At 47.6% G+C, this 27,199-nt stretch overlaps 1 protein-coding gene across 5 annotated transcripts in view; it reads left to right on the top strand.

Annotated features, from left to right (window-relative positions):
* The window catches only part of SUPT20H (SPT20 homolog, SAGA complex component), a 179,133-nt gene that overhangs the window by 820 nt on the left and 151,114 nt on the right, over positions 1-27,199 (top strand). For 4 of the 5 annotated variants that reach the window (XM_063951849.1, XM_063951847.1, XM_063951848.1 and 1 more), the window contains exons 2-5: positions 21,088-21,174; positions 21,280-21,315; positions 25,329-25,387; positions 26,041-26,107. In XM_063951849.1, coding sequence (XP_063807919.1) covers positions 21,172-21,174; positions 21,280-21,315; positions 25,329-25,387; positions 26,041-26,107 — 165 coding nt within the window. In that variant the 5' untranslated portion in view covers positions 21,088-21,171. The remainder of the gene's footprint in view (positions 1-21,087; positions 21,175-21,279; positions 21,316-25,328; positions 25,388-26,040; positions 26,108-27,199) is intronic. The other variant, XM_063951846.1, reaches the window with a different exon arrangement.

Below are 27,199 nucleotides of genomic sequence, written 5' to 3'. Positions count from 1 at the left end.
CTGCCGGAAACGTGTGCATGGTGATCAGTGTGACTGTGCATACGCAGCGGCCTCGGCACATCACAGAGACCTGTCTCTATCTGTGCCGGGTGATACATTCACCCAATGTTATTGCATTCTGCAGTGCGATCTTGGACGTTAACATCCTGCCCAGATCGCATTGGAAATGCAATTAATGATAAATGGGCCAATAAAGCTTTTCGTTGCTTGTCCACTAACACATAGCGCTATCTGAAGATGACCCTGTGGTTACTTCCTAGTCCTGCTGGTGCCGTCAGTTCAGAATGAGATCTTGTGGTTTTAAAAGATCTTGTGCATGCGCAGAGTGTCTGGCCAGGATCCATTACGTGTTCCATCAGCACTAGGCTGACAGAGGCAGGACAGAGATAGCCGCTGAGGTGAATTACCGTCACATCTCTTGGGGGGGGGTTAATACTGCATCATGTGCTAATGCAGAATGTTTCTTAGCGCTGAGAAAAAGGGCGTGACTATCATTCCATGATCCGTCATTTGTATCGCTGTACTGTGGGCCATACATCTACAGGGCGATTTACGGATGCTGATCTGATTACCGATCCGCCAGTCACTGGTCTGCGATGATTATCGATTTGTCCGGGGATCAGCAAAATCGGGCATGATAAAAATCGTAGATTTGCAGATTCCGATAATTTTTTGGTCAGAATCGGCAAATCTAGGATTTGCAACCTGTTGGATTTTTCTGAGGTCCCCTCCCTAACCTGTTGGATTTTTCTGAGGCCCCCTCCCTACCCAGGAATCTGTAGAACAGGAAACTGGCCCAATACACTCCTGATACATGGGCCTCTTAACATGTTTATTTGCAGTCAGACACATATTTCTCTATCGTCCTAAGTGGATGCTGGGGTTCCTGAAAGGACCATGGGGAATAGCGGCTCCGCAGGAGACAGGGCACAAAAAAGTAAAGCTTTTACCAGATCAGGTGGTGTGCACTGGCTCCTCCCCCTATGACCCTCCTCCAGACTCCAGTTAGATTTTGTGCCCGGCCGAGAAGGGTGCAATCTAGGTGGCTCTCCTAAAGAGCTGCTTAGAGAAAAGTTTAGCTAGGTTTTTTATTTTACAGTGATTCCTGCTGGCAACAGGATCACTGCAACGAGGGACTGAGGGGAGAAGGAGTGAACTCACCTGCGTGCAGGATGGATTGGCTTCTTGGCTACTGGACATCAGCTCCAGAGGGACGATCACAGGTACAGCCTGGATGGTCACCGGAGCCGCGCCGCCGGCCCCCTTGCAGACGCTGAAGAGAGAAGAGGTCCAAAATCGGCGGCTGAAGACTCCTGAGTCTTCATAAAGGTAGCGCACAGCACTGCAGCTGTGCGCCATTTTCCTCTCAGCACACTTCACACAACAGTCACTGAGGGTGCAGAGCGCTGGGAGGGGGGCGCTCTGAGAGGCAAATAAAAACCTTATTAGAGGCAAAAAATACCTCACATATAGCCCACAGAGGCTATATGGAGATATTTAACCCCTGCCTAACTTCAAAAATAGCGGGAGACGAGCCCGCCGAAAAAGGGGCGGGGCCTATCTCCTCAGCACACAGCGCCATTTTCTCTCACAGAAAAGCTGGAGAGAAGGCTCCCAGGCTCTCCCCTGCACTGCACTACAGAAACAGGGTTAAAACAGAGAGGGGGGGCACTGATTTTGGCGATATTGTATATATATAAAAGATGCTATAAGGGAGAAACACTTATATAAGGTTGTCCCTATATAATTATAGCGTTTTTGGTGTGTGCTGGCAGACTCTCCCTCTGTCTCCCCAAAGGGCTAGTGGGTCCTGTCCTCTGTCAGAGCATTCCCGGTGTGTGTGCTGTGTGTCGGTACGTGTGTGTCGACATGTATGAGGACGATGTTGGTGAGGAGGCGGAGAAATTGCCTGTAATGGTGATGTCACTCTCTAGGGAGTCGACACCGGAATGGATGGCTTATTTAGAGAATTACGTGAGAATGTCAACACGCTGCAAGGTCGGTTGACGACATGAGACGGCCGACAATCTATTAGGACCGGTCCAGGCGTCTCAGAAACACTGTCAGGGGTTTTTTAAAAAAACGCCCATTTACCTCAGTCGGTCGACACAGACACAGACACGGACACTGAATCCAGTGTCGACGGTGAATAAACAAACGTATTTCTCATTAGGGCCACACGTTAAGGGCAATGAAGGAGGTGTTACGTGTTTCTGATACTACAAGTACCACAAGAAAGGGTATTATGTGGGAGTGATAAAACTACCTGTAGTTTTTCCTGAATCAGATAAAATAAAATGAAGTGTGTGATGATGCGTAGGGTTACCCCGATAGCAAATATTGGCGTTATACCCTTTCCCGCCAGAAATTAGGGTACGTTGGGAAACACCCCTTAGGGTGATAAGGCGCTCACACGCTTATCAAGTGGCGTTACCGTCTCCAGATACGGCCGCCCTCAAGGAGCCAGCTGATAGGAAGCTGGAAAAATATCCTAAAAAGTATATACACACATACGGTGGTTATACTGCGACCAGCGATCGCCATCAGCCTGGAGATGCAGTGCTGGGTTGGCTTGGTCGGATTCCCTGACTGAAAATATTTTATTCATGTAGAGCATTTAATAGGATGCATTCTATATATATGTATGTGAGATGCACAGAGGGATATTTGCTCTCTGGCATCAAGATAAGTGCGTTGTCCATATCTCCCAGAAGATGTCAGGGACACGACAGTGGTCAGGTGATACAGATCCCATACGGCAGATGGAAGTATTGCTGTATAAAGGGAAGGAGTTATTTGGGGGTCGGTCCATCGGACCTGGGGACCACGGCAACAGCTGGGAAATCCAACCTTTTTTTTACCCCAAGTTACATCTCAGCTGAAAAAGACACCGTCTTTTCAGCCTCAATCTTTCCTTTCCCATGAGGGCATGCAGGCAAAAGGCCAGTCATATCTGCCCAGACATAGAGGTAAGGGAAGTAGACTGCAGCAGGCAGCCCTTTCCCAGGAAAAGAAGCCCTCCACCGCGTCTGCCAAGTCCTCAGCATGACGCTGGGGCCGTGCAAGCGGACTCAAGGTGGGGGGGTAGTCTCAAGAGTCTCAGGGCGCAGTGGGATCACTCGCAAGTTGACCCCTAGATCGTACGAGTATTATCCCAGGGGTAAAGATTGGAGAGTCGAGACATCTTCTCCTCGCAGGTTCCTGAAGTCTGCTTTACCAACGGCTCCCTCCGACAGGGAGGCAGCATTGGAAACAATTCACAAGCTGTATATCCAGCAGGTGATAATCAAAGTACCCCTCCTACGACAAGGAAAAGGGTATTATTTTTCCACACTATATTGTGGTACTGAAGCCAGACGGCTTGGTGACACATAGTCTAAATCTAAAATGTTTTGAACACTTACATAAAAGGTTCAAATCGAGATAAAGTCACTCAGAGCAGTGATAGCGAACCGGAAAAAAGGGGACTATATGGTGTCCCTGGACATCAAGGATTACCTCCATGTCCAAATTTTGTCCTTCTCAACAAGGGTACCTCTGGTTCGTGGTACAGAACTGTCAATATCAGTTTCAGACGATGCCGTTTGAATTATCCACGGCACCCCGGGCCTTTTACCAAGGTAATGGCCGAAAAGATGTTTCTTCAAAGAAAATCTAAATTATCCCTTACTTGCACGACCTAAAAAGGGCAAGTTCCAGAGAACAGTTGGAGGTCGGAAGAGCACTATCTAAAGTAGTTCTTCGACGGCACGACTGGATTCTAAATATTCCAAGAATCGCAGCTGTTTTCCGACGATACGTCTGCTGTTCCTAGGGATGATTCTGGACACGGTTCAGAAAAAGGTTTTTCTTCCCGAGAAAAAAGCCAAGGAGTTATCCGACCTGTCAGGAACCTCCTAAAACCAGGAAAGGTGTCTGTACATCAATGCACAAGAGTCCTGGGAAAAATGGTGGCTTTTTACGAAGCAATTCCATTCGGCAGATTCCATGCAAGAATTTTCCAAAGGGATCTGTTGGACAAATGGTCAGGGTCGCATCCTCAGATGCACCTGCGAATAACCCTGTCGCCAAGGACAAGGGTATATCTTCTGTGGTGGTTGCAAAAGGCTCATCTATTGGAGGGCCGCAGATTCGGCATACAGGATTGGATCCTGGTGACCACGGACGCCAGCCTGAGAGGCTGGGGAGCAGTCACACAAGGAAGAAACTTCCAGGGGGTATGGACGAACCTGGAAAAGTCTCTTCACATAAACATTCTGGTACTAAGAGCAATCTAAAATGCTCTAAGCCAGGCGGAACCACTCCTGCAAGGAAAACCGGTGTTGATTCAGTCGGACAACATCACGGCGGTCGCCCATGTTAACAGACAGGGCGGCACAAGAAGCAGGAGTGCAATGGCAGAAGCTGCCAAGATTCTTCGCTGGGCGGAGAATCACGTAATAGCACTGTCAGCAGTGTTCATCCCGGGCGTGGACAACTGGGAAGCAGACTTCCTCAGCAGACACGATCTTCACCCGGGAGAGTGGGGTCTTCATCCAGAAGTCTTCCACATGCTAATAAACTGTTGGGAAAGACCAATGGTAGACATGATGGCGTCTCGCCTCAACAAGAAACTGGACAAGTATTGCGCCAGGTCAAGAGATCCACAGGCAATAGCTGTGGACGCACTGGTAACACCTTGGGTGTACAAATCAGTATATGTGTTTCCTCCTCTGCCTCTCATACCAAAGGTATTGAAGATTATACGGCAAAGAGGAGTAAGAACAATACTAGTGGCTCCGGATTGGCCAAGAAGGACTTGGTACCCGGAACTTCAAGAGTTGGTCACGGACGACCCGTGGCCTCTACCTCTGAGAAGGGACCTGCTACAACAGGGTCCCTGTCTCTTTCAAGACTTACCGCGGCTGCGTTTGACGGCATGGCGGTTGAACGCCAGATCCTAAAAGGGAAAGGCATTCCAGAAGAAGTCATTCCTATCTTGATTAAGGCAAGGAAGGAAGTCACCGCGAAACATTATCACCGCATTTGGCGAAAATATGTCGCGTGGTGCGAGGATCGGAGTGTTCCGACGGAGGAATTTCAACTGGGTCGTTTCCTACATTTCCTACAATCAGGATTGTCTATGGGTCTCAAATTGAGATCTATTAAGGTTCAAATTTCGGCCCTGTCAATATTCTTCCAAAAAGAATTGGCCTCAGTTCCTGAGGTACAGACTTTTGTTAAAGGAGTACTGCATATACAGCCTCCTGTGGTGCCTCCGGTGGCACCGTGGGATCTAAATGTAGTTTTAGATTTCCTCAAATCCCATTGGTTTGAACCATTGAAAAAGGTGGATTTTAAATATCTCACATGGAAAGTGACTATGTTACTGGCCCTGGCTTCCGCCAGGAGAGTATCTGAATTGGCGGCTTTATCTTATAAAAGCCCTTATCTAATCTTCCATTCGGATAGGGCAGAACTGCGGACTCGTCCGCATTTTCTCCCTAAGGTGGTATCAGCGTTTCACCTGAACCAACCTATTGTGGTGCCTGCGGCCACGGGCGACTTGGAGGACTCCAAGTTGTTGGACGTTGTCAGAGCCTTAAAAATATACATTTCAAGGACGGCTGAAGTCAGAAAATCTGACTCGCTGTTGATACTATATGCACCCAACAAGTTGGGTGCCCCTGCTTCTAAGCAGACTATTGCTCGTTGGATTTGTAACACAATTCAACTTGCTCATTCTGTGGCAGGCCTGCCACAGCCTAAATCTGTTAAGGCCCATTCCACAAGGAAGGTGGGCTCATCTTGGGCGGCTGCCCGAGGGGTCTCGGCATTACAACTCTGCCGAGCAGCTACGTGGTCGGGGGAAAACACGTTTGTAAAATTCTACAAATTTGATACCCTGGCAAAAGAGGACCTGGAGTTCTCTCATTCGGTGCTGCAGAGTCATCCGCACTCTCCCGCCCGTTTGGGAGCTTTGGTATAATCCCCATGGTCCTTTCAGGAACCCCAGCATCCACTTAGGACGATAGAGAAAATAAGAATTTACTTACCGATAATTCTATTTCTCGGAGTCCGTAGTGGATGCTGGGCGCCCATCCCAAGTGCGGATTATCTGCAATACTGTACATAGTTATTGTTAACAAATTCGGGTTATATTGTTAAGGAGCCATCTTTAAGAGGTTCTTTCTGTTATCATACTGTTAACTGGGTTTAGATCACAAGTTGTACGGTGTGATTGGTGTGGCTGGTATGAGTCTTACCCGGGATTCAAATTGCCTCCCTTATTGTGTACGCTCGTCCGGGCACAGTACCTAACTGGAGTCTGGAGGAGGGTCATAGGGGGAGGAGCCAGTGCACACCACCTGATCTGGTAAAAGCTTTACTTTTTTGTGCCCTGTCTCCTGCGGAGCCGCTATTCCCCATGGTCCTTTCAGGAACCCCAGCATCCACTACGGACTCCGAGAAATAGAATTATCGGTAAGTAAATTCTTATTTTATTCATTACATGACTACCTCCTACAGTGGAGCTTGCCCCTATTTGCATGTTAACTCTCAGTGGATTGTAGTCATGTTATTAGAAACTAACTGTTCCATGCTGAGTATATGTGTGTTTGATATATACAGGTTTAGTCTCCCATAAACGAAAATCTAATGTTTGTGACTTCCAGGTATAACATATTTGAACAAACATAAGTGAACCCTGTCCCTCACCACATAACTGAACCTAAGGATGACATATAAATGCTATCTACTTAATGTAATATTATACTGATACTCTAGGGCTGTTTTTCCCAACCACGGTCCTCAAGGCACACTTTAGCTAGGTACACACTATACAATTATCTGGCAGATCTGGCTGGTTGTAATGAAAATCTGGTAATGGATGAGAGCAAATGACAATCGACCATTTGCTCCAAAACACTATGTGGAATAATACCACATAACAGTGGGAGCTGGGAGCTGTGTTATTACTGTATATCATTGTGCGGTCCCCTCTCCGCTATAATACATATCAGTGTGAGCTAGTAAAATTTGTCACTTTCAGCCCCCCTTTATCCCTCCAGTCCAGACACATGCCCCCTGGTATCCCCTCTTGCTCCTTGTGCTTCAGCCTCAAGTCCTCTGTGCCTCCTGTGTCTATTCAGCCTCCATCTCCTGTGCCAGCCCCCTCCAGTTTACCTTCTTCATTGAGAGACAATTTTCTATCCAGATTCCAGAAGAATACTCCTGCAAGTAGGACACAGGGCAGTCGGGCAACACACCTACAGGGTGCGAGGGCTTCAGGTATGTGGTGGGGGGGCATAGCATTGCAAAGGCAGCTGGGCATATGCAGCTAAGCTCTGATCATGGCAGACAGGCCAACAGTAACTCATCCGACAGTGGTGGGCCGCATTCCATTGTTTTAAGAAAAGTAAACTTTGGCCGCAAAAGTATGCATTGTGTACCGCGAGTTTGACATGTCTGCTCTAGACGCTTGCAGCTTCAACCTTCTAGGACTATACTTGTAGGACTGCTGAGAATGCAGGCCCTGGGCCTTGATGAATGGAATTTATATGCAGATTCCTAAGATCTGCTAGCATTTTTTTGTTGATTGATAAATGTATTGTAGCCATTATTACTCATACTTGCCTACCCTCCCGGAATGTCCGGGAGGCTCTGGAAAATTGGTTGGCCTTCCCGACCACCTGGAAAGGTGGGCAAGTCTCCCACTTTTGCTGGCGCCTCCGCACCTACCTCGGCCGCCCACAGCAGAGAACAAGCGGGCGGTCCGAGGGGGGATACGATGACGCGATTCGCGCTGAATCGTGTTATAGCTCCGCCCCCCCACTATAAAGTGCTGTTTTCTGGGCACTGTGTAGCGGTGGCAGGCCCACGATGAAGTGATAGTGATGTCACACCCCCGGACTGCCCACTTCCCCCACCGGCCACGCCCCGGACCACCCACATTGCCTCCGGCCACGTCCCCATTAACCTACCACGCTGCCACCTCCCAGAGGAAGGTGCAGAAAGGTAGGCACATATGTTATTACTGTACATAAACTGCAGTAAACAAAGTTCTGTGCTATGAAGCATCAGATCACTGGAAAGGAGCCATAATTATTGGCTGTTTTTATTTGATAGAGTACACACACAGCCACTCCCATTGGATGATGGTATTTGGCAATAAACCAGGATTTTACTATTGCCGATGATCTGTTCCCTAGAGCACTCATGTATAGGAGATCATTGACGAGTCAATTTTTCACAAAGACACACAGATATTACAGATACTGGCAGAGCAGTACTAACAATTTTAGCTAAGCAGTTTAGATATGAATGGTATTTTCTGCAATAAACAACATGCACTAATAAATGTAAAATAATCGTGGTGCTTTTCATTTTCATTTCATATTTTCATTATGTGCCTGGTGGGACTCCTGCACGTTTGGTACCATGCGTTGAAAAAGTGTCTGTGTGTATGTACTGTACAACGCTTTAGACATGATGTGTAGTCTTTGGCCTTTGTTATTAATGGTTCGACCGCAGACTGGTTTATTGGAGAAAATAATGAAAAATTGTATATTTGTTTTGAAAATAATACTTATAAATCGCTTCCTGAATACACACGCATATAAAATAACGGATGCTTTTCTAATTTTGTGAATTATAGAAAGTGTTGAATCTGATCTATGCTTGATTTGGTACTCCTGCCTTCATCCCTATTCCTCTCTATCTCCCTCATGACTCCACCATACCTATTAGATTGTAAGCTCTTGCGAGCAGGGCCCTCCCTCAGTCAGTCAGTCAGTCAGTCAGTCAATAGGTATACAATATAGCTATGTCTACCGTTATAATTATGTATATAAATTGTGTTTGTTACTTATATACCTTGTTTTGTATCTCTTGATACTATATGTACAGAGCTCTGCGAAATTGTGTCTCTTTATAAACTAAGGCTAATAATAAGAATAGTGTACATTGGTGTAGTCTTGTTTATGACCTCAAATATTGGATTTGGTAAAATGCAGGCACCAACAGAGAGACCGAAGAAGAACGGTTTGTGAGGAAATTCAGCATAATCGCTGCATTGTAAATGGATTGTAGGGGTGAAAGCCTAGTACTGGGAAGACCAGTAAGGTGGCTATTGCAAAAATCAGTGTGGAAGATAATGGTAATTCAATTCGCTGCACAATTCCCCGTCTAAAGTGACAGGAGATCGTAAGGGCGATATTCAGTTGATGCTGTTTATCGCACCGAACACGCCCATTAGTGTCGGGTTAAGCAGCTAAACCCAACTAAACTAATGTGCGCGATCATGAAAAGTGCAGTTTGGGCACCCAAATAGGCAACTTTTTGCACATTAAGCGCACCAGCATGGGGGGGTGGGGGCTGTGAGCTGAAATGTGTGTAAAGTTGCCCGTTTGGGTGCCCAAACTGCACTTTTCGTGATCGTGCACATTAGTTTAGTTGGGTTTAGCTGCTTAACCCAACACTAATGGACGTGATTGACTAAGCACACTTGAACGGATCAACAATTGAATTGCTCCGTAATTGAAGTGCGTGTAATTATTTATGCAGTACTCACACAATATTTTTGAAATTTTGTTTTGCAGATAACTGAATTTCCTTAAAATATCAAATATCATTAATACACCTATTTCTCCTCTAAATGGACAAAAAAAAATTGTTGTTTTTTTTCTGGAGAGTGTGAGAGATTTGAGGAGTATAAGTACATTTGAGTATCATCTGCCTATAATGAAGAGAGGTAGTATACTGTAGCTAGAGGAGAGCAGACAACCTGGCACTTACTACATTACTTTATTTTTTTATTCTTTCTTTCAGTAGTAAAGGTTATTATAACAAAGTGCTTTACTTTATCTACCAATAGATATCTGTTATAGAATAATGCAATATATTTTAAAATTTCCTGGCCAAACATCAATACTCCTCTACTGGCCATAAGCCCCTCTTATTTGACACTCTTCATAAAATTCTCCCACATGCCCATCAGACGCCATTATGCTGTCTATTTACTTTTGCTCTTATAATTAAAATTATGTTGTTTTTATGACCTTCCTTCTCATTCGTGACCATTAGCGCTACATTGTTTCTTTTGTGTATATATTTTGGGGTCCGACCAACCCCTTGTGGTATAGCAGCTGTGGTGAACCCCTTCATCTAGCGCCAGGATAGACCACCTTGGTGGTTTTCTTCTTTTGCATCTCTCCACTTGACCCTTCAGTGCAATCGGGCATCTACAAGCCCATCAAATACACCTACATGTAATCAGAACTCCGCACATGCTAATCAGACCTTCCTGCATATCTTTCTGACCACTGAACTTGCCTATTTCATGTCATCCGTCATCGCCACAAACCCCTTATGTGCCCATCAGACCTCTTGAAATGCTCCTTAAGTGCCAGTAAACTTGACCTATATGCTATCAATCTCTATCCACGTCATCAGGCCTCCCCATGCCCCTTACATGTCTTTCAGATGTCCCCCTGATGCTCCTTATATGTACCTTAGATGTTACCCATGCCCCTTTATATGCTAATCAGAAGGCCCCCCCATGCCACTTATCCCCACCATAAGGCTCTCCATGCACCTTATGGCAATCAGATGTCCCCATGCCCCTTATAAGATGTATCCCCGCCATGCCTATAAGATGCTCCCTCCGTCCCCCTGCCCTTTATATGCTCTCAAAGTTATTTCTCTAACGTCCTAGTGGATCCTGGGGACTCCGTAAGGACCATGGGGAATAGACGGGCTCCGCAGGAGACTGGGCACTCTAAGAAAGATTTAGTACTACTGGTAGTGTTCACTCTAGGCTGTTTTAGCAGGGCGCCGCGCCCTGCCCGTTTTTTAGCAGGCAAAACCCGCCCTGCCCCTTTTGCGGCGCCCTGCTAGAACAGCTGCCCGCTTCCTGCCCTCCCGGCGTGTATAGATGCCGTGCGCATGCGCGCGGCATCCATTCACGCATTGGGAGAGGGCTGGGGGAAGCCCAGCACCGACGGAGGTGCTGGGCACGCCCCCAACAGTGACGTCGCCGGCCACAGACGCTCTCTATAGTAGCGTCTGTGGGCCGCCCCGCCCCTAAAATGACGTAGGCGTGGCCACGCCCCCTAATTTGCGTGGCCGCCCCCCCCATTTCGGGCGTGCACGCGGCTTCGCCGCGCGCGCACATGTGCCCCCGGAGTCCGGCGCCCTGCCCCTTTTCACTCCTAGAGTGAACACTATACTGATGTGCACTGGCTCCTCCCTCTATGCCCCTCCTCCAGACCTCAGTTAGAATCTGTGCCCGGACAGAGCTGGGTGCATTTTAGTGAGCTCTCCTGAGCTTGCTAATAAGAAAGTATTTTAGTTAGGTTTTTTTATTTTCAGAGAGTTTCTGCTGGCAACAGACTCTGCTACGTGGGACTGAGGGGAGAGAAGCAAACCTACTAACTGCGGCTAGGTTGCGCTTCTTAGGCTACTGGACACCATTAGCTCCAGAGGGATCGAACACAGGACCTGACCTTGTCGTCCGTTCCCGGAGCCGCGCCGCCGCCCCCCTCGCAGAGCCAGAAGTCAGAAGCCGGCGGGTTGAAGAAAGAAGACGTAAAAATCGGCGGCAGAAGACTCCTGTCTTCATATGAGGTAGCACACAGCACTGCAGCTGTGCGCCATTGCGCCCACACTAACCCACACACTCCGGTCACTGTAGGGTGCAGGGCGCAGGGGGGGGCGCCCTGGGCAGCAATTAGATACCTCCTGGCAAAAGCAGCATATATACAGTTGGACACTGTTATATGCATGAGCCCCCGCCATTAATTTTACACAAAATCGCGGGACAGAAGCCCGCCGCTGAGGGGGCGGGGCCTTCTTCCTCAGCACTCACCAGCGCCATTTTCTCTCCACAGCTCCGCTGAGAGGAAGCTCCCCAGGCTCTCCCCTGCAGACTCACGGTAGAAAGGGTAAAAAGAGAGGGGGGGCCACATAAATTTAGCGCATTTAATATATATACAGCAGCTACTGGGTAAACACTAAGTTACTGTGTGATTCCTGGGTCATATAGCGCTGGGGTGTGTGCTGGCATACTCTCTCTCTGTCTCTCCAAAAGGCTTTGTGGGGGTCCTGTCCTCATATAGAGCATCCCCTGTGTGTGTGGTGTGTCGGTACGCGTGTGTCGACATGTTTGACGAAGAGGGCTATGTGGAGGCAGAGCAAGTACAGATGAATGAGGTGTCTCCGCCGACGGCGCCGACACCTGATTGGATGGATATGTGGAAGGTGTTAAATGATAATGTAAACTCCTTACATAAAAGGTTGGATAAAGCTGATGCCTTGGGACAGTCGGGGTCTCAGCCCATGCCTGATCCTACAGTGCAGAGGCCGTCAGGGTCTCAGAAGCGCCCACTATCCAAAATGGTTGACACAGATATCGACACGGATTCTGACTCCAGTGTCGATGACGATGATGCAAAATTGCAGCCTAAAATGGCTAAAGCCATCCGCTACATGATTATAGCAATGAAGGATGTATTGCACATATCAGAGGTAAACCCTGTCCCTGACAAAAGGGTGTATATGTATGGGGAGAAAAAGCAAGAGGTGACTTTTCCCCCTTCACAAAAATGAACTATGTGAAAAAGCGTGGGATTCCCCCGATAGGAAAGTGCTGATTTCCAAAAGGTTACTTATGGCGTACCCTTTCCCGCCAACGGACAGGATGCGCTGGGAATCCTCCCCTAGGGTAGATAAAGCTCTGACACGCTTATCTAAAATGGTGGCCCTGCCGTCACAGGATACGGCCTTAAAGGATCCTGCAGATAGGAAGCAGGAAAGTATCCTGAAGTCTGTTTATGCACACTCAGGTACTATACTGAGGCCGGCCATTGCGTCGGCCTGGATGTGTAGTGCTGTAGCAGCATGGACAGATAATCTGTCTGAGGAAATGGATACCTTAGACAGGGATACCGTTTTACTGACCCTGGGGCATGTAAAAGACGCTGTCCTATATATAAGGGATGCCCAGAGGGACATTTGCCTACTGGGCTCTAGAATAAATGCAATGTCAATTTCTGCCAGAAGGGTCCTGTGGACTCGGCAATGGACAGGTGATGCCGACTCCAAAAAGCACATGGAGGTGTTACCTTACAAGGGTGAGGGATTGTTTGGGGACGGTCTCTCGGACCTAGTTTCCACAGCTACGGCTGGGAAGTCAAACTTTTTGCCATATATTCCCTCACAGCCTAAGAAAGCACCGTATCACCAAATGCAGTCCTTTTCGATCACAGAGAAGCAAGAAGGTCAGAGGTGCGTCCTTTCTTGCCAGAGACAGGGGTAGAGGAAAGAAGCTGCACCATACAGCTAGTTCCCAGGAACAGAAGTCCTCCCCGGCTTCCACTAAATCCACCGCATGACGCTGGGGCTCCACAGGGGCCAGGAGCGGTGGGGGCGCGTCTCCGAAATTTCAGCCACCAGTGGGTTCGCTCACAGGTGGATCCCTGGGCTGTACAGATTGTGTCTCAGGGATACAAGCTGGAATTCGAAGTGATGCCCCCTCACCGTTACCTCAAATCGGCCCTGCCGGCTTCCCCCATAGAAAGGGAAGTAGTGTTAGCGGCAATTCACAAGTTATATCTCCAGCAAGTGGTGGTGAAGGTTTCCCTCCTTCAACAATGTTTGTGGTACCGAAACCGGACGGTTCAGTCAGACCCATATTGAATTTAAAATCCCTGAACATTTATCTGAAAAGATTCAAGTTCAAAATGGAATCGCTCAGAGCGGTCATTGCAAGCCTGGAAGAGGGGGATTTTATGGTGTCTCTGGACATCAAGGATGCTTACTTGCATGTCCCCATTTATCCACCTCATCAGGAGTACCTCAGGTTTGTGGTACAGGACTGTCATTACCAATTCCAGACGTTGCCGTTTGGGCTCTCCACGGCACCGAGAATATTTACCAAGGTAATGGCGGAAATGATGGTGCTCCTGAGAAAGCAAGGAGTCACAATTATCCCATACTTGGACGATCTCCTCATAAAGGCGGGTCCAGAGAGCAGTTGCTGATCAGCGTAGCACACTCTCAGGAAGTGTTGCAACAGCACGGCTGGATTCTGAATATCCCAAAATCGCAGCTAATTCCTACGACGCGTCTGCCCTTTCTGGGCATGATTCTGGACACAGACCAGAAGAAGGTGTTTCTCCCGGCGGAGAAGGCTCAGGAGCTCGTGACTCTAGTCAGAGACCTCTTAAAACCGAAACAGGTGTCACTGCATCACTGCACGCGAGTCCTGGGAAAGATGGTGGCATCATACGAAGCCATTCCCTTCGGCAGGTTCCATGCGAGGATCTTTCAGTGGGATCTGTTGGACAAGTGGTCCGGATCGCATCTTCAGATGCATCGGCTGATCACCCTGTCCCCCAGGGCCAGGGTGTCTCTTCTGTGGTGGCTGCAGAGTGCTCGCCTTCTCGAGGGCCGCAGGTTCGGCATACAGGACTGGGTCCTGGTGACCACGGATGCGAGCCTCCGAGGATGGGGGGCAGTCACTCAGGGAAGAAACTTCCAAGGGTTGTGGTCAAGTCAGGAGGCTTGTCTGCACATAAATATCCTGGAACTAAGGGCCATATACAACGCCCTGAGTCAAGCGGAGCCTCTGCTTCGCAACCAACCGGTGCTGATTCAGTCAGACAACATCACCGCAGTGGCTCATGTAAACCGCCAGGGCGGCAAAGAAGAGTGAAAACAATACTCATTGTTCCGGACTGGCCAAGAAGGACTTGGTACCCGGAACTGCAAGAAATGCTCACAGAGGAACCATGGCCTCTGCCTCTCAGACAGGACCTGTTGCAACAGGGGCCCTGTCTGTTCCAAGACTTACCGCGGCTGCGTTTGACGGCATGGCGGTTGAACGCCGAATCCTAGCAGAAAAGGGCATTCCGGATGAAGTTATTCCTACGCTGATAAAGGCTAGGAAGGACGTGACAGCAAAGCATTATCACCGTATATGGCGAAAATATGTTGCTTGGTGTGAGGCCAGAAAGGCCCCTACAGAGGAATTCCAGCTGGGTCGATTCCTGCACTTCTTACAGTCAGGTGTGATTATGGGCCTAAAATTAGGGTCCATAAAGGTCCAGATTTCGGCCCTATCCATCTTCTTTCAAAAAGAACTGGCTTCACTGCCTGAGGTTCAGACGTTTGTTAAGGGAGTGCTGCATATTCAGCCCCCTTTTGTGCCACCAGTGGCACCTTGGGATCTTAACGTGGTGTTGGATTTCCTGAAATCCCACTGGTTTGAGCCACTTAAGACCGTGGAACTAAAGTATCTCACGTGGAAAGTGGTCATGCTGTTGGCTTTAGCTTCAGCTACGCGTGTGTCAGAATTGGCGGCTTTGTCATGTAAAAGCCCCTATCTGGTTTTCCATATGGACAGGGCAGAATTGCGGACTCGTCCGCAGTTTCTGCCAAAGGTGGTGTCATCTTTTCATTTGAACCAACCTATTGTGGTGCCTGCGGCTACTTGTGACTTGGAGGACTCCAAGTTGCTGGACGTAGTCCGGGCTTTGAAGATTTATGTAACCAGAACGGCTGGAGTCAGGAAGACTGACTCGCTGTTTATCCTGTATGCATCCAACAAGCTGGGTGCTCCTTCTTCAAAGCAAACTATTGCTCGCTGGATCTGTAACACGATTCAGCAGGCTCATTCTGCGGCCGGATTGCCGCAGCCGAAATCGGTGAAAGCCCATTCCACAAGGAAAGTAGGCTCTTCTTGGGCGGCTGCCCGAGGGGTCTCGGCATTACAGCTTTGCCGAGCTGCTACTTGGTCGGGTTCAAACACTTTTGCAAAATTCTACAGGTTTGATACCCTGGCTGAGGAGGACCTTGTGTTTGCCCATTCGGTGCTGCAGAGTCATCCGCACTCTCCCGCCCGTTTGGGAGCTTTGGTATAATCCCCATGGTCCTTACGGAGTCCCCAGCATCTACTAGGACGTTAGAGAAAATAAGAATTTACTCACCGGTAATTCTATTTCTCGTAGTCCGTAGTGGATGCTGGGCGCCCGTCCCAAGTGCGGACTTTCTGCAATACGTGTATATAGTTGATGCTCAGTTGTTGTTCATACTGTTAACTGGGTAACTTTATCACAAGTTGTACAGTGTGATTGGTGTGGCTGGTATGAGTCTTACCCTGGATTCCAAAATCCTTTCCCTGTAATGTCAGCTCTTCCGGGCACAGTTTCCTTAACTGAGGTCTGGAGGAGGGGCATAGAGGGAGGAGCCAGTGCACACCAGATAGTACTGAATCTTTCTTTAGAGTGCCCAGTCTCCTGCGGAGCCCGTCTATTCCCCATGGTCCTTACGGAGTCCCCAGCATCCACTACGGACTACGAGAAATAGAATTACCGGTGAGTAAATTCTTATTTTTTCTCTGTGATGTAGTCACCATATCTCTCCTTTATCTCTGCTAGTGCTAACTACACTGCGCAGGGGTTTGGGTTTAGAGGTATAGTGCTGCTGATAATTGTACTGTGTTAACCTCATACTGCAAGTTATATCATGTCTGCTTCTGAAGATAATGGTTCTGGGGCTGAACACACTACCGGTGTTGCTGACGCCACAGATCCCTATGAGGAGAATATAGCAGCTGCGGGCTCTGGTTCTGGGGGCTCCTTGCCCCCCAGTGGAACTGTGGCAACGGGGGTCCATAATGACCCGCCGTGGGCTACTTTCTCCACACTTCTAAATACGCTAGTTACTAAACTAACGCCCCCTATGGGACCTCCTATGCCTGTTCAACCGTATGTGGTCCCCGCGGCTAACCCGCCGTGGGCAGATAACTTGTCTGCTCAATTGAAGAAATTGAACCAGTCCTTGACTACTAAAAAGTCTGACCCTCGCTCGCCTAATACCAAGGGGACCTCTAAGCGAGCTCTTACCTCCTCACAATCCACTGCTGTCACTGACACCTCGTCTGATGAAGACGGCGCTTACACTGACCCCACAAATTCTGACACAGATACTGCTGATGGGGAGGGTAGTTCACATGTGGATGTTCCTGATCTTTTGGAGGCTATTAAGTTGATTCTACAGATTACGGATGATCCCGAGCCCATCCGTCCCTCCTAAGAAACCAGATAGGTTCAAGCGTCAGAAGGTGGTTAAACAAGTTTTACCTCATTCAGACCACCTAGTGGATATACGTCAGGAATCCTGGGGAAACCCAGGGAAGAAGTTTGTGCCTCGAAAGAAGATGCTGGCTCGCTATCCCCTCGTGCCAGAGCTATCTAAAAATTGGGAAACGCCTCCTCCAGTGGACTCACATGTGGCTAGGATGGTGGTTTCCTCAGCTCTACCTGTCACTACCGTCACGTCTCTAAAAGAGCCTACGGATAAACGTGTGGAGGGTTGTCTGAAAGCGATTTACACCCTCACGGGTGCTGCACAAAGGCCCACTATTGCAGCTACATGGGCTGCAGAGGCTATTGAAGCATGGGCCCTAGAGTTGGAAGCTGAAATCTCTTCTGACCATGCTAGACAATGCTTGTCATATATTGTCACAGCTTCTCACTATATTAAAGAGGCGGCTTCTGATGCCGGTGTTCTAGCAGCCAAGGCCTTTACTATGTCAGTCCTAGCTCGCTGGATATTGTGGCTGAGATCCTGGTCTGTGGATCTGGACTCTAGAAAAAGCCTGGAGGTACTCCCTTTCAAGGGAGATATTCTGTTTGGGGAGGACTTAAATAAGATAGTGGCTGACTTGGCTACTGCCAAACCTGCCTGTCTGCCAAGTACCGCTCCTTCTGTGTCGAAGGCTAAAGGTACTTCCTTTAGTCCTTCAGGTAAAGCAAAAGGTCAGGCGTACCACAAGCAGGCCCGCACTTTCAAACCTGGTAAGCCAAAGCCCAAGAGAGCCTGGGCTGCCCATCAGCCAGCTTCCAAGACTGATAAGCTTGCCGCATGACAGGGCGGGCCTCCCCCTGGGGGACCGGCTTCTAGGATATACCCAGGAATGGTTGAAGACCACCTCAGATGCCTGGGTACGGGAAGTCGTCACTCGGGGTTACGCCATAGCCTTCAAAGACCGTCCCCCCTCATCGATTTTGCCTGACAGACGTCCCTTTGGACCAGACAAAGGCAAAAACTCTACATTCGGTGGTACAGACCCTCCTGGACATAGGAGTGGTAGTACAGGTGCCTCTTGCTCAGAGAGGCCGGGGGTACTATTCTCCGCTGTTTCTAGTCCCGAAACCGAATGGGTCCTCCCGGCCCATTCTCAACCTCAAGGCATTGAACAAGTTTGTGAAAGTCTCCAAGTTCCGTATGGAAACCCTTCTCTCTATAGTTCTGGCCTTGGAACCTGGGCATTATATGGTCTCCCTGGATATACAGGATGATTACCTGCATATTCCTATAGCAGTGTCGCATCAGCAATACCTGAGGTTTGCGATTGGCATCCTCCATTACCAGTTTCGGGTTTTACCTTTTGGTTTAACTACGGCTCCGTGAGTCTTTACCAAAGTTATGGCGGTGATGACAGTGGTACTCCGCCGTCAAGGGGTCAGGATCCTACCGTATCTGGACGACTTGTTGATCCTGGCAGATTACCCAGAACTTCTCCTGCGTCATCTGGATATGACTGTCCGGTTTCTGCAAGCCCACGGGTGGCTCATCAACTGGAAGAAATCCTCCCTGGTCCCTGCTCAGAGCATGGTGCACCTGGGAGCGCTATTAGACACTCACAACCAGTGGTTGTTCTTGTCTCAGGAGAAAGTCCTGAAGCTTCAGGACAGGATTCGTTGCTTACTTTCTCGTCCGCAAGTGTCGATACATTCGGCGATGCAGGTGCTGGGCCTCATGGTGTCAGCATTCGACATGGTGGAGTATGCTCAATTCCATTCTCGCCCCCTCCAGAGGCTGATTCTGGCTAAGTGGGATGGCCTGCCTCACCAGATCAGGTCTCACGTGATCTCATTGACTCCGGAGGTCCGTCTGTCGCTGCACTGGTGGCTCCAGGACCAACGATTGTGCAGGGGCCGTCCCTTCTGGATATCCGACTGGGTCCTGTTGACGACAGATGCCAGTCTAAGGGGTTGGGGCGCGGTGCTGGAGCAACACTCCCTTCAGGGTCGGTGGACCAAGGAGGAGTCTCTCCTCTCGATCAACATTCTGGAATTGCGGGCGGTCTTCAACTCGTTGAGCCTGGCCCAGCATTTAATTCAGAACCGTCCTGTTCAAGTACAGTCGGACAACGCCACCACAGTGGCTTACATAAATCATCAAGGCGGCACTCGAAGCAGTTTGGCAATGAAGGAAGTCTCACGGATTCTGCAATGGGCGGAACGCCATCTACCGGCCACATCTGCAATATTCATTCCGGGAGTCCTGAATTGGGAAGCGGACTTTCTCAGTCGTCGGGACGTACACGCCGGAGAGTGGAGCCTCTATCCAGAAGTGTTTCAACTCCTAGTGGAAAAGTGGGGCCTTCCAGACGTGGATCTGATGGCGTCTCGACACAACCACAAGGTTCCGGTCTTCAGAGCAAGGACAAGGGATCCTCAAGCAGCATTCGTGGATGCGCTGGCGGTGCCGTGTAGGTTTTGGCTGCCGTACGTGTTCCCTCCGGTGTCACTCGTGCCCAGGGTAATTCGGAAGTTCAAGCAGGAAAGCGGAATCCTGCTTCTCATAGCTCCAGCGTGGCCCAGACTGCACGAGGTTTCGCTTGCTGGAGCAGGGTGGACGCTGCTGTGAGCGGCGGCTGTGACATCCTCCAGCGCTGCTCTCCCCGTCCCCGCCTCGGCTCTCCCCGCCTCCCTGGCGCTGCTCTCCCCATCTCTCTCGATTTTTTTTTTTTTTTTTTAAAGTCGAACGGAGATGGTCGAAAAGGCCGTTTTCGACACAAGCACGTGGATCGGCAGCTATTCCGCCGATCCACGTGCTTTTCGACAAGTCGAGTTCATCGACTTTTCGAAAAATTTGGGGTTATATTGAATAGGTCGAATCACGATTCGACCTTAAAAAGTCGAAAACTGCTGTCTTTTCGACAGACGGCAGCTTTCGACTTCAATTGAATATACCCCACAGAATGCATACCGCTTGCAGCAACGCTAACTAACACACCATGTAGGTCATAAGGAACAAACCTTAGACAATCCAACTTGAATGTTTGGAAAGCGGTATTTGAAAGCAAGATAAGGCTCTTTCAAGTTTACTAGGAGAAGCCTTTTCTGTTTGGGAATTCTTTTTGCTAATGGAACTTTTTCAGAAACAGACTTTCTTTCCAGGGCACATCCGAGAATGTTCATCATCTTCGTAAAACTGGTGTACCTGATGAACGATTTGTTCAGGAAGGGCTTTCCCTCTATATTTTTCAGGTCCTGCCAGTATGCTGTGGGTTTCTTTGTTTTCTTGATTGTTTTACTATGTATTCCGTGACATTAAATAAGTCAGGGACTCAAGTTATGTTTACATTTTAAAATTTCATGATTTCTTGTGTTAATTATGTTGAACGTCAACTTCATGATTTTTTTTTCTCCACTATGAAACAGAGTACCATGCTGACTTTTTGTGTGGTAGTAATGTATGCCTTTGTTAAGCAAATAAATTAAAATTGGGATATGCTATGTTGATTGGGGTGTAGTATGTGATGCCAGCGGTCGGGCTCCCGGCGGCCAGCATACCTGCGCCGGAATCCCGACCGCTGGCATACCGATAGCTGGGCGAGCGCTTTGTGGTGTTACCTTTTAGGCAAGCTAAACCTTACCGGCAACTAACGCCTTGAATAGAAGCTAGTAGAAATTCTGCAGTATAAAGCGATTTGCACATTCACCTTAAAAAGGGGTTTATATTTACATTAGATACACACATTTTTGTGGGCCTCCAAGAAAAATCCTTGATAACTGCATTCTGACTTCGGAGCTAATTGGATAGCTCCGGGAAATCAATTCAGGCAATTGAATCCCCCCTAATGGTGGACAACCCAATTACTATGTATCTATGTGAGTAAATGGCTGCTTGTACAACTTTTTCCCATGTCTCTTACCATAGACCTGAAACAGAAGGAAATGTTATAACTGCTAAGATTTTGTTTCCCCCTGTGTTCTTGAATCTCTCTTGGTAATGGTTTACTTGTTTTTTTTGCAGCACTTTAACCACTACAGATCAACATGGTCCCACACATACAGTGACCCGCTCTTCTCTTTCTTGGGCAGACCAGCTTCGGCCACGATGGTGAGTATCCTGAGCTTTTAGCCTTTATACCCTGCCACTGTTTTCACTTTGTGAAAGGCAAGTAGGAAACCCTGGAAATCCTGAAAAGTGAATTCTTTCTTCCAGCAACAGACATTAGAGGTGGCACTGGATCGGGCTGAGGTAAGCAGTAACTTTCTTCATTTTTTATGAAATCGATAGCTGTAGGTGTCTGAAAGTCATACATGGGGGAGAAGCAGTATCAGTGCGCATACTGTGCACTGATACCACTTCTCCCCCATAACAGAGGATCATACAGCTAAGGGGGGCAGCGGCTGTGGATGCCCGCTCATATCCTGGCCCCCATTGTGACTGCACATCTTCATCGTTGATAGTTAAGCATCGTCTTCATACAGTTGCGGGGAGTCATGCTCACTTCTTCAGAACCAGGGGCAAATGCAGGATTTCTGGAATGGGGTTTCCAAATGTGTGTGATTTTAGAGTGATTGTTGGCATGATTAGCATGTAACAAGCTATAGTCTGCCCCGAACAAAGTGCAGTTTATGTAATACAGTCAGTCATATGCAGGCCCAATGATCACGGCAAGCCACGTACCAGATTCTGGGCACTCAGATCCATAGACACACACTCGGCAGACTTGGTAGGAAAATCTGCTGCCACTGGGCATGTGCAGCAGCTCCATTTTGCCCTTAATTCTCTCCATTCCACCCTGAATTCTCACATGTAGTGGCCGCTGGCCAGGCTGTGGGGAAGGGGTTTTTTCGGACAGCTGGAAGCTCACCCTCCATTTGCCGATGAGAAGTACTACATGAAATACAGTCACAAAATAGACAGTAGCACATATCTTCCATTGTAATCCAGACATTGTGTCGCAGATTAGGCAGTGTTGTACATGCCTCCATAATGTGTCAGGAATAGGCATTAGTATATACATCTTCAGAACTCTGCTGAGCATACAGGGAACAGGTTTACCACACTTATGGGGTCATACCACACTTAGTCAGTAGCACACGTGTTTTGAAAGCGCCCCCAGGCATACAGAGAGTAAATGGGAAGCAGTGCACTCATTTACCTACAAGATCTCACATTCTTAGGATGTTTCTGCACAGTCCACAATACCTGGAACTTCAGAGACTGCAGGCCAACATCTGCTTACACTTCCATTAGGCAGTTCCTGGGTCCTGGGCTCCCTGTGCTCTCCTGGTTTAGTATGATGCATTGTGCTATAATATTGCAGTGCACTACAAGGTGTATTATGTTGTACTATCACTGTATAGAACATTGTGGTGAACCAGGGGAGCAGAGAAAGCTCAGGGAAGATTAAAATGGGTACACACTGGCCGATTTATCGGTTGTTCAAGCGAACGGCCAGTGTATTGTGAGCCTGTCGGCTGGTTTGTACCCCCTCTATGTCTGTGAACAAAGTCGTTCACAGACATATCGCGGCGGCCCTACAGCACACCCGATGGCCGATATATCAGGCCATCTTGCTGTGTATATGGACTGTTGGAACTTGCTGCAGGGGCTGTGAGGACTGAAATCTCAACTGGGCACCTTTACATGTTCTCCCAGTTGTGAAGTCAGGCACTACACATCGGGCGGACAATTGGTGCGCATTGTATACTGAAGGTCAGCGGATTGGCCGAATGACCGATTCATCGGATAGGTTTGTACCCAGCATTACACCCAATCACACTGATCCTGGTTATGTCAAACATTTTGGTCAGCACTGGAAAATACAGATCCATTGTCTATTGCTAGGGAATTGTATTGATTATCACTCGCTTACTTGATAATCACCTTTACAGAGGAATAGTAAAACATTTAGGGGTATATGCAATTAGCGGCGAATCGCGGCAATTTTTCGGCCGTTTTTTAATTCGACACAATTCGACCGTCGAATTCCGGCAAGTGGGTGCCGGAATTCAACATATTCAATAAAAAACGGATTCGACAGTCCCGCTGTCGAAAAACGGCCGATTTGACGGATTTTGATCCGATTTTTAAAAAAACGGAAAAAACGGTAAAAAACCCGAAGAAAAATTGCGTGGGGTCCCCCCTCCAAAGCATAACCAGCCTCGGGCTCTTCGAGCCGGTCCTGGTTCTAAAAATCCGGGGAAAAAACTGACAGGGGATCCCCCGTATTTTTAAAACCAGCACCGGGCTCTGCGCCTGGTGCTGGTGCAAAAAATACGGGGGACAAAAAGAGTAGGGGTCCCCCGTATTTATACAGCGCCCTGCGGCCGTTGCATTAAATATCCAACTAGTCAGCCCTGGCCGGGGTACCCTGGGGGAGTGGGGACCCCTTCAATCAAGGGGTCCCCCCCCCAGCCACCCAAGGACCAGGGGTGAAGCCCGAGGCTGTCCCCCCCCATCCAAGGGCTGCGGATGGGGGGCTGATAGCCTTGAGAAAATTTAAAGAATATTGTTTTTTCCAGTAGTACTACAAGTCCCAGCAAGCCTCCCCCGCAAGCTGGTACTTGAAGAACCACAAGTACCAGCATGCGGGAGAAAAACGGGCCCGCTGGTACCTGTAGTTCTACTGGAAAAAAAATACCCAAATAAAAACAGGACACGCACACCGTGATAGTAAAACTTTATTTCACACATGTCGACACACACATACTTACCTATGTTCACACGCCGACCTCTGTCCACTTGTCCAAGTAGAATCCACGTGTACCTGTGAATAAAATTATACTCACCTCAGCCCAGTGTCCAGATTATAATCCACGTACTTGGCAAAAAAAAAAAACGAACACCCGAACCAAACGGACTGAAAGGGGTCCCATGTTTACACATGGGACCCCTTTCCCCGAATGCAGAGACCCCCCCGTGACTGCTGTCACAGAAAGGTCTCTTCAGCCAATCAGCGAGCGCAACGTCCCGGCACTCTGCTGATTGGCTGTATGCGCGTCTGAGCTGTCAGACAGCGCATCGCAAAGCCTCTCCATTATATTCAATGGTGGGAACTTTGCGTCAGCGGTGAGGTCGGCTGACCGCGGGTAACCCCACCGCTGACCGCAACGTTCCCACCATTGAAACTAATGGAGGGAGCTGTGCGATGCGCTGTCTGACAGCAGACGCGCATACAGCCAATCAGGAGAGTGCCACGAAGTAGCGCTTCCTGATTGGCTTAAGAGACCTTTCTTTGACAGCAGTCACGGGGGGGTCTCTGCATTTGGGGAAAGGGGTCCCATGTGTAAACATGGGACCCCTTTCAGTCCGCCTGGTTCGGGTGTACCCGAACCCCGGCCAGGGGTGACTAGTTGGATATTTAATGCCACGGCCGCAGGGCGCTGTATAAAAGTGACCCCCGGCTGTGGCATTATCTGTCCAGCTAGTGGAGCCCGATGCTGGTGTAAAAAATACGGGGGACCCCTACTCTTTTTGTCCCCCGTATTTTTTGCACCAGGCGCAGAGCCCGGTGCTGGTTTTAAAAATACGGGGGATCCCCTGTCATTTCCCCCCCCCCGGATTTTTAGAACCAGGACCGGCTCGAAGAGCCCGAGGCTGGTTATGCTTAGGAGGGGGGACCCCACGCAATTTTTTGGGGATTTTTACCATTCCATTTAAAAAAATTAAAATAAAAAAAATAAAATAATATTTTTAAAAATATATAAATAATACTTGTGCCTCCAAAATAGACAAACCAAGTACCTAATCCCTTCTAATATAAATAGATATGCTATTACCAAAAAAAAAAAACCACAAAAAAAAACATGTTAAATTTTTTTTCATTAGATTCCGCCACCAAAGTGTGGCGGATTGAAAATGACAAATTTACTGTCTAAAAGCACTGTTGTCGAATTTCCAAACTTCAATTGAATATACTTTTGGCGAATTGCCGCATTTGTACCATTGCAGAAATGTCGAATTTGACAAATGTCGAATTTCAAAAAGTCGAATTTGGAAAGTCCGTTTTTTTTGACGGAAAGTACTGAATTGCATTGTCGATTTTTATTTTTTTTATTTTTTTTTTTTTGGCGAAAATGTCCCGTTTTTCGACATTTTCGGGAATTCGACCGCAATTGCATATACCCCTTAACCCTTTCATTATATCCATTATATCCATATGATAACAAAGTTAAACTAAAAATGTAAATCTAAATAAACTCTGAAACCTGAAGTACAGTAATAAGGTTCATTCTAGTGCTGCTTTTTCTGTTTTCTAGTATATCATTGAGAGTGCCAGACAAAGACCCCCAAAACGCAAGCATACATCCGGAGGCCGGTAATTATAAATAAACCCTTGCTTTGCTATTTTATAAGCCTGTAATGTACTTGGTGTTTTCCTACAGTGACCAGTGGCTTCACATGCAATACTGTGGCCATTCCGGGAATATGTATCTGCACTAGTGCTGCTTGTATCTTGGAGCTCTCTTTATAAGCACAGCTTGGTCCACAAGGTTCTCAGGCTAACATCCTCTTTGTTCTCCTCATACCTACCACTTCTCATGTTTCCCATTTTTTATTGCTGCTTTTAGTTACTCTTTCTGGGAATGTAATTACATTTGCAAGAAATCAAATGCAGCTGAATGCCAATAGATATGTATTAGCAAGTAGCTACACTCTTTCTGGGAATGTAATTACATTTGCAAGAAATCAAATGCAGCTGAATGCCAATAGATATGTATTAGCAAGTAGCTACTGTACAGGGGGCCAAACGGTCACATTGTCTCCTGTTTTCACCAGTGAAAATCCCTGCTATATATAAATCAATGTTAATAGTAGCGGGCTTATCGAAGGCAACTTTTAAGTCTGTGATTGTGTTTATAGCTAAATAAAAATATATAGTTTGAATTCCAAAATGTGTATAATTAGTGCTCCTGATTAGTATACAAGATATTGCTGACATAATGTCTCTTGCATGTCTTTCTGTTCCAGAAAATCTGTGTTCCACAAGCTCTATGACCTGTATATAGAAGAATGTGAAAAGGAACCGGAAGTTAAGGTACAATTGCCGGTTATTATTCACACCTAGGTTTTGTAATGCAGCAGTTCTCTATGGCAAGAGTGGGTTTGGGGACACTGGACTCAAAAAGTTTTTAAAGTAGAATACGTAACAATTTTACTATTGGAAACAGTGTTTGGTTGTCCTGTAATGGTGTCTGTTTATATCTTCATGAAAGCTCTTTTTAGAACCAATACCTTTGTCTTCATTAAAACGGAAACATTGATGTTCTGAATTTGCGATGCTCTATCACCCTGCCATTAAATATGATTTCATTTGCTCTCGGTGTCAAGTTAGCCTTCAGCTGGTGCTGGTACATTCATTTTGTGACTGGAAGCCGTCTCCCCCCCCCCCCCCCCACCCCCCCCCCCCCCCCGCTGCTTCCCAGTATTTATTTATTTCAGTTTTGTAGGCCTGTATTTTATTTGCTCCCAGGTACCTCTGGTGTGTTCACATTGGAATACATGTGGAACACATTAGCAGGACATGTAGACTTGCAATGATTTCATGGCTCCAGAGAGACACGGGGGGTCCCTGACTAATTATTTCAGCTGCTTTATGGCACTGTCACACTGTAATGTTTAAAGAAAAGATCAGTTGAACTCTGCAAGTTTGTTTTTTAGATTCATATATATATTTTTGCTTAACATGTTAAAAATGCACGCAGTGTTCTAAAAATAACATTACATTATTCATTTTTAATAAAGTAAAAAAGGCACATTAAGTAACACATATATATTTGGGAACTTACCCTGAGATACTGTAGGCTTTGTAAATACTTACATAGTTTTTTTTTTCCATTGTTAGTGTTCACTCTAGCACCCTGCAGCTAATCAGTGAGGAGGGCACCCTGCAGCTAATCAGTGAGGAGGGCACCCTGCAGCTAATCAGTGAGGAGGGCACCCTGCAGCTAATCAGTGAGGAGGGCACCCTGCAGCTAATCAGTGAGGAGGGCACCCTGCAGCTAATCAGTGAGGAGGGCACCCTGCAGCTAATCAGTGAGGAGGGCATATTTTAATTTTTAACCACAAAATTTTATACGTGATGTATCGCTACAGCTGCTGTATCGATAAATCACATCTGAAATTTTGT

This window comes from Pseudophryne corroboree, chromosome 2 (assembly GCF_028390025.1).
Source record: "Pseudophryne corroboree isolate aPseCor3 chromosome 2, aPseCor3.hap2, whole genome shotgun sequence".
NCBI lineage: Eukaryota > Metazoa > Chordata > Amphibia > Anura > Myobatrachidae > Pseudophryne > Pseudophryne corroboree.
This window is presented reverse-complemented; position numbering and strand designations above follow the sequence as displayed.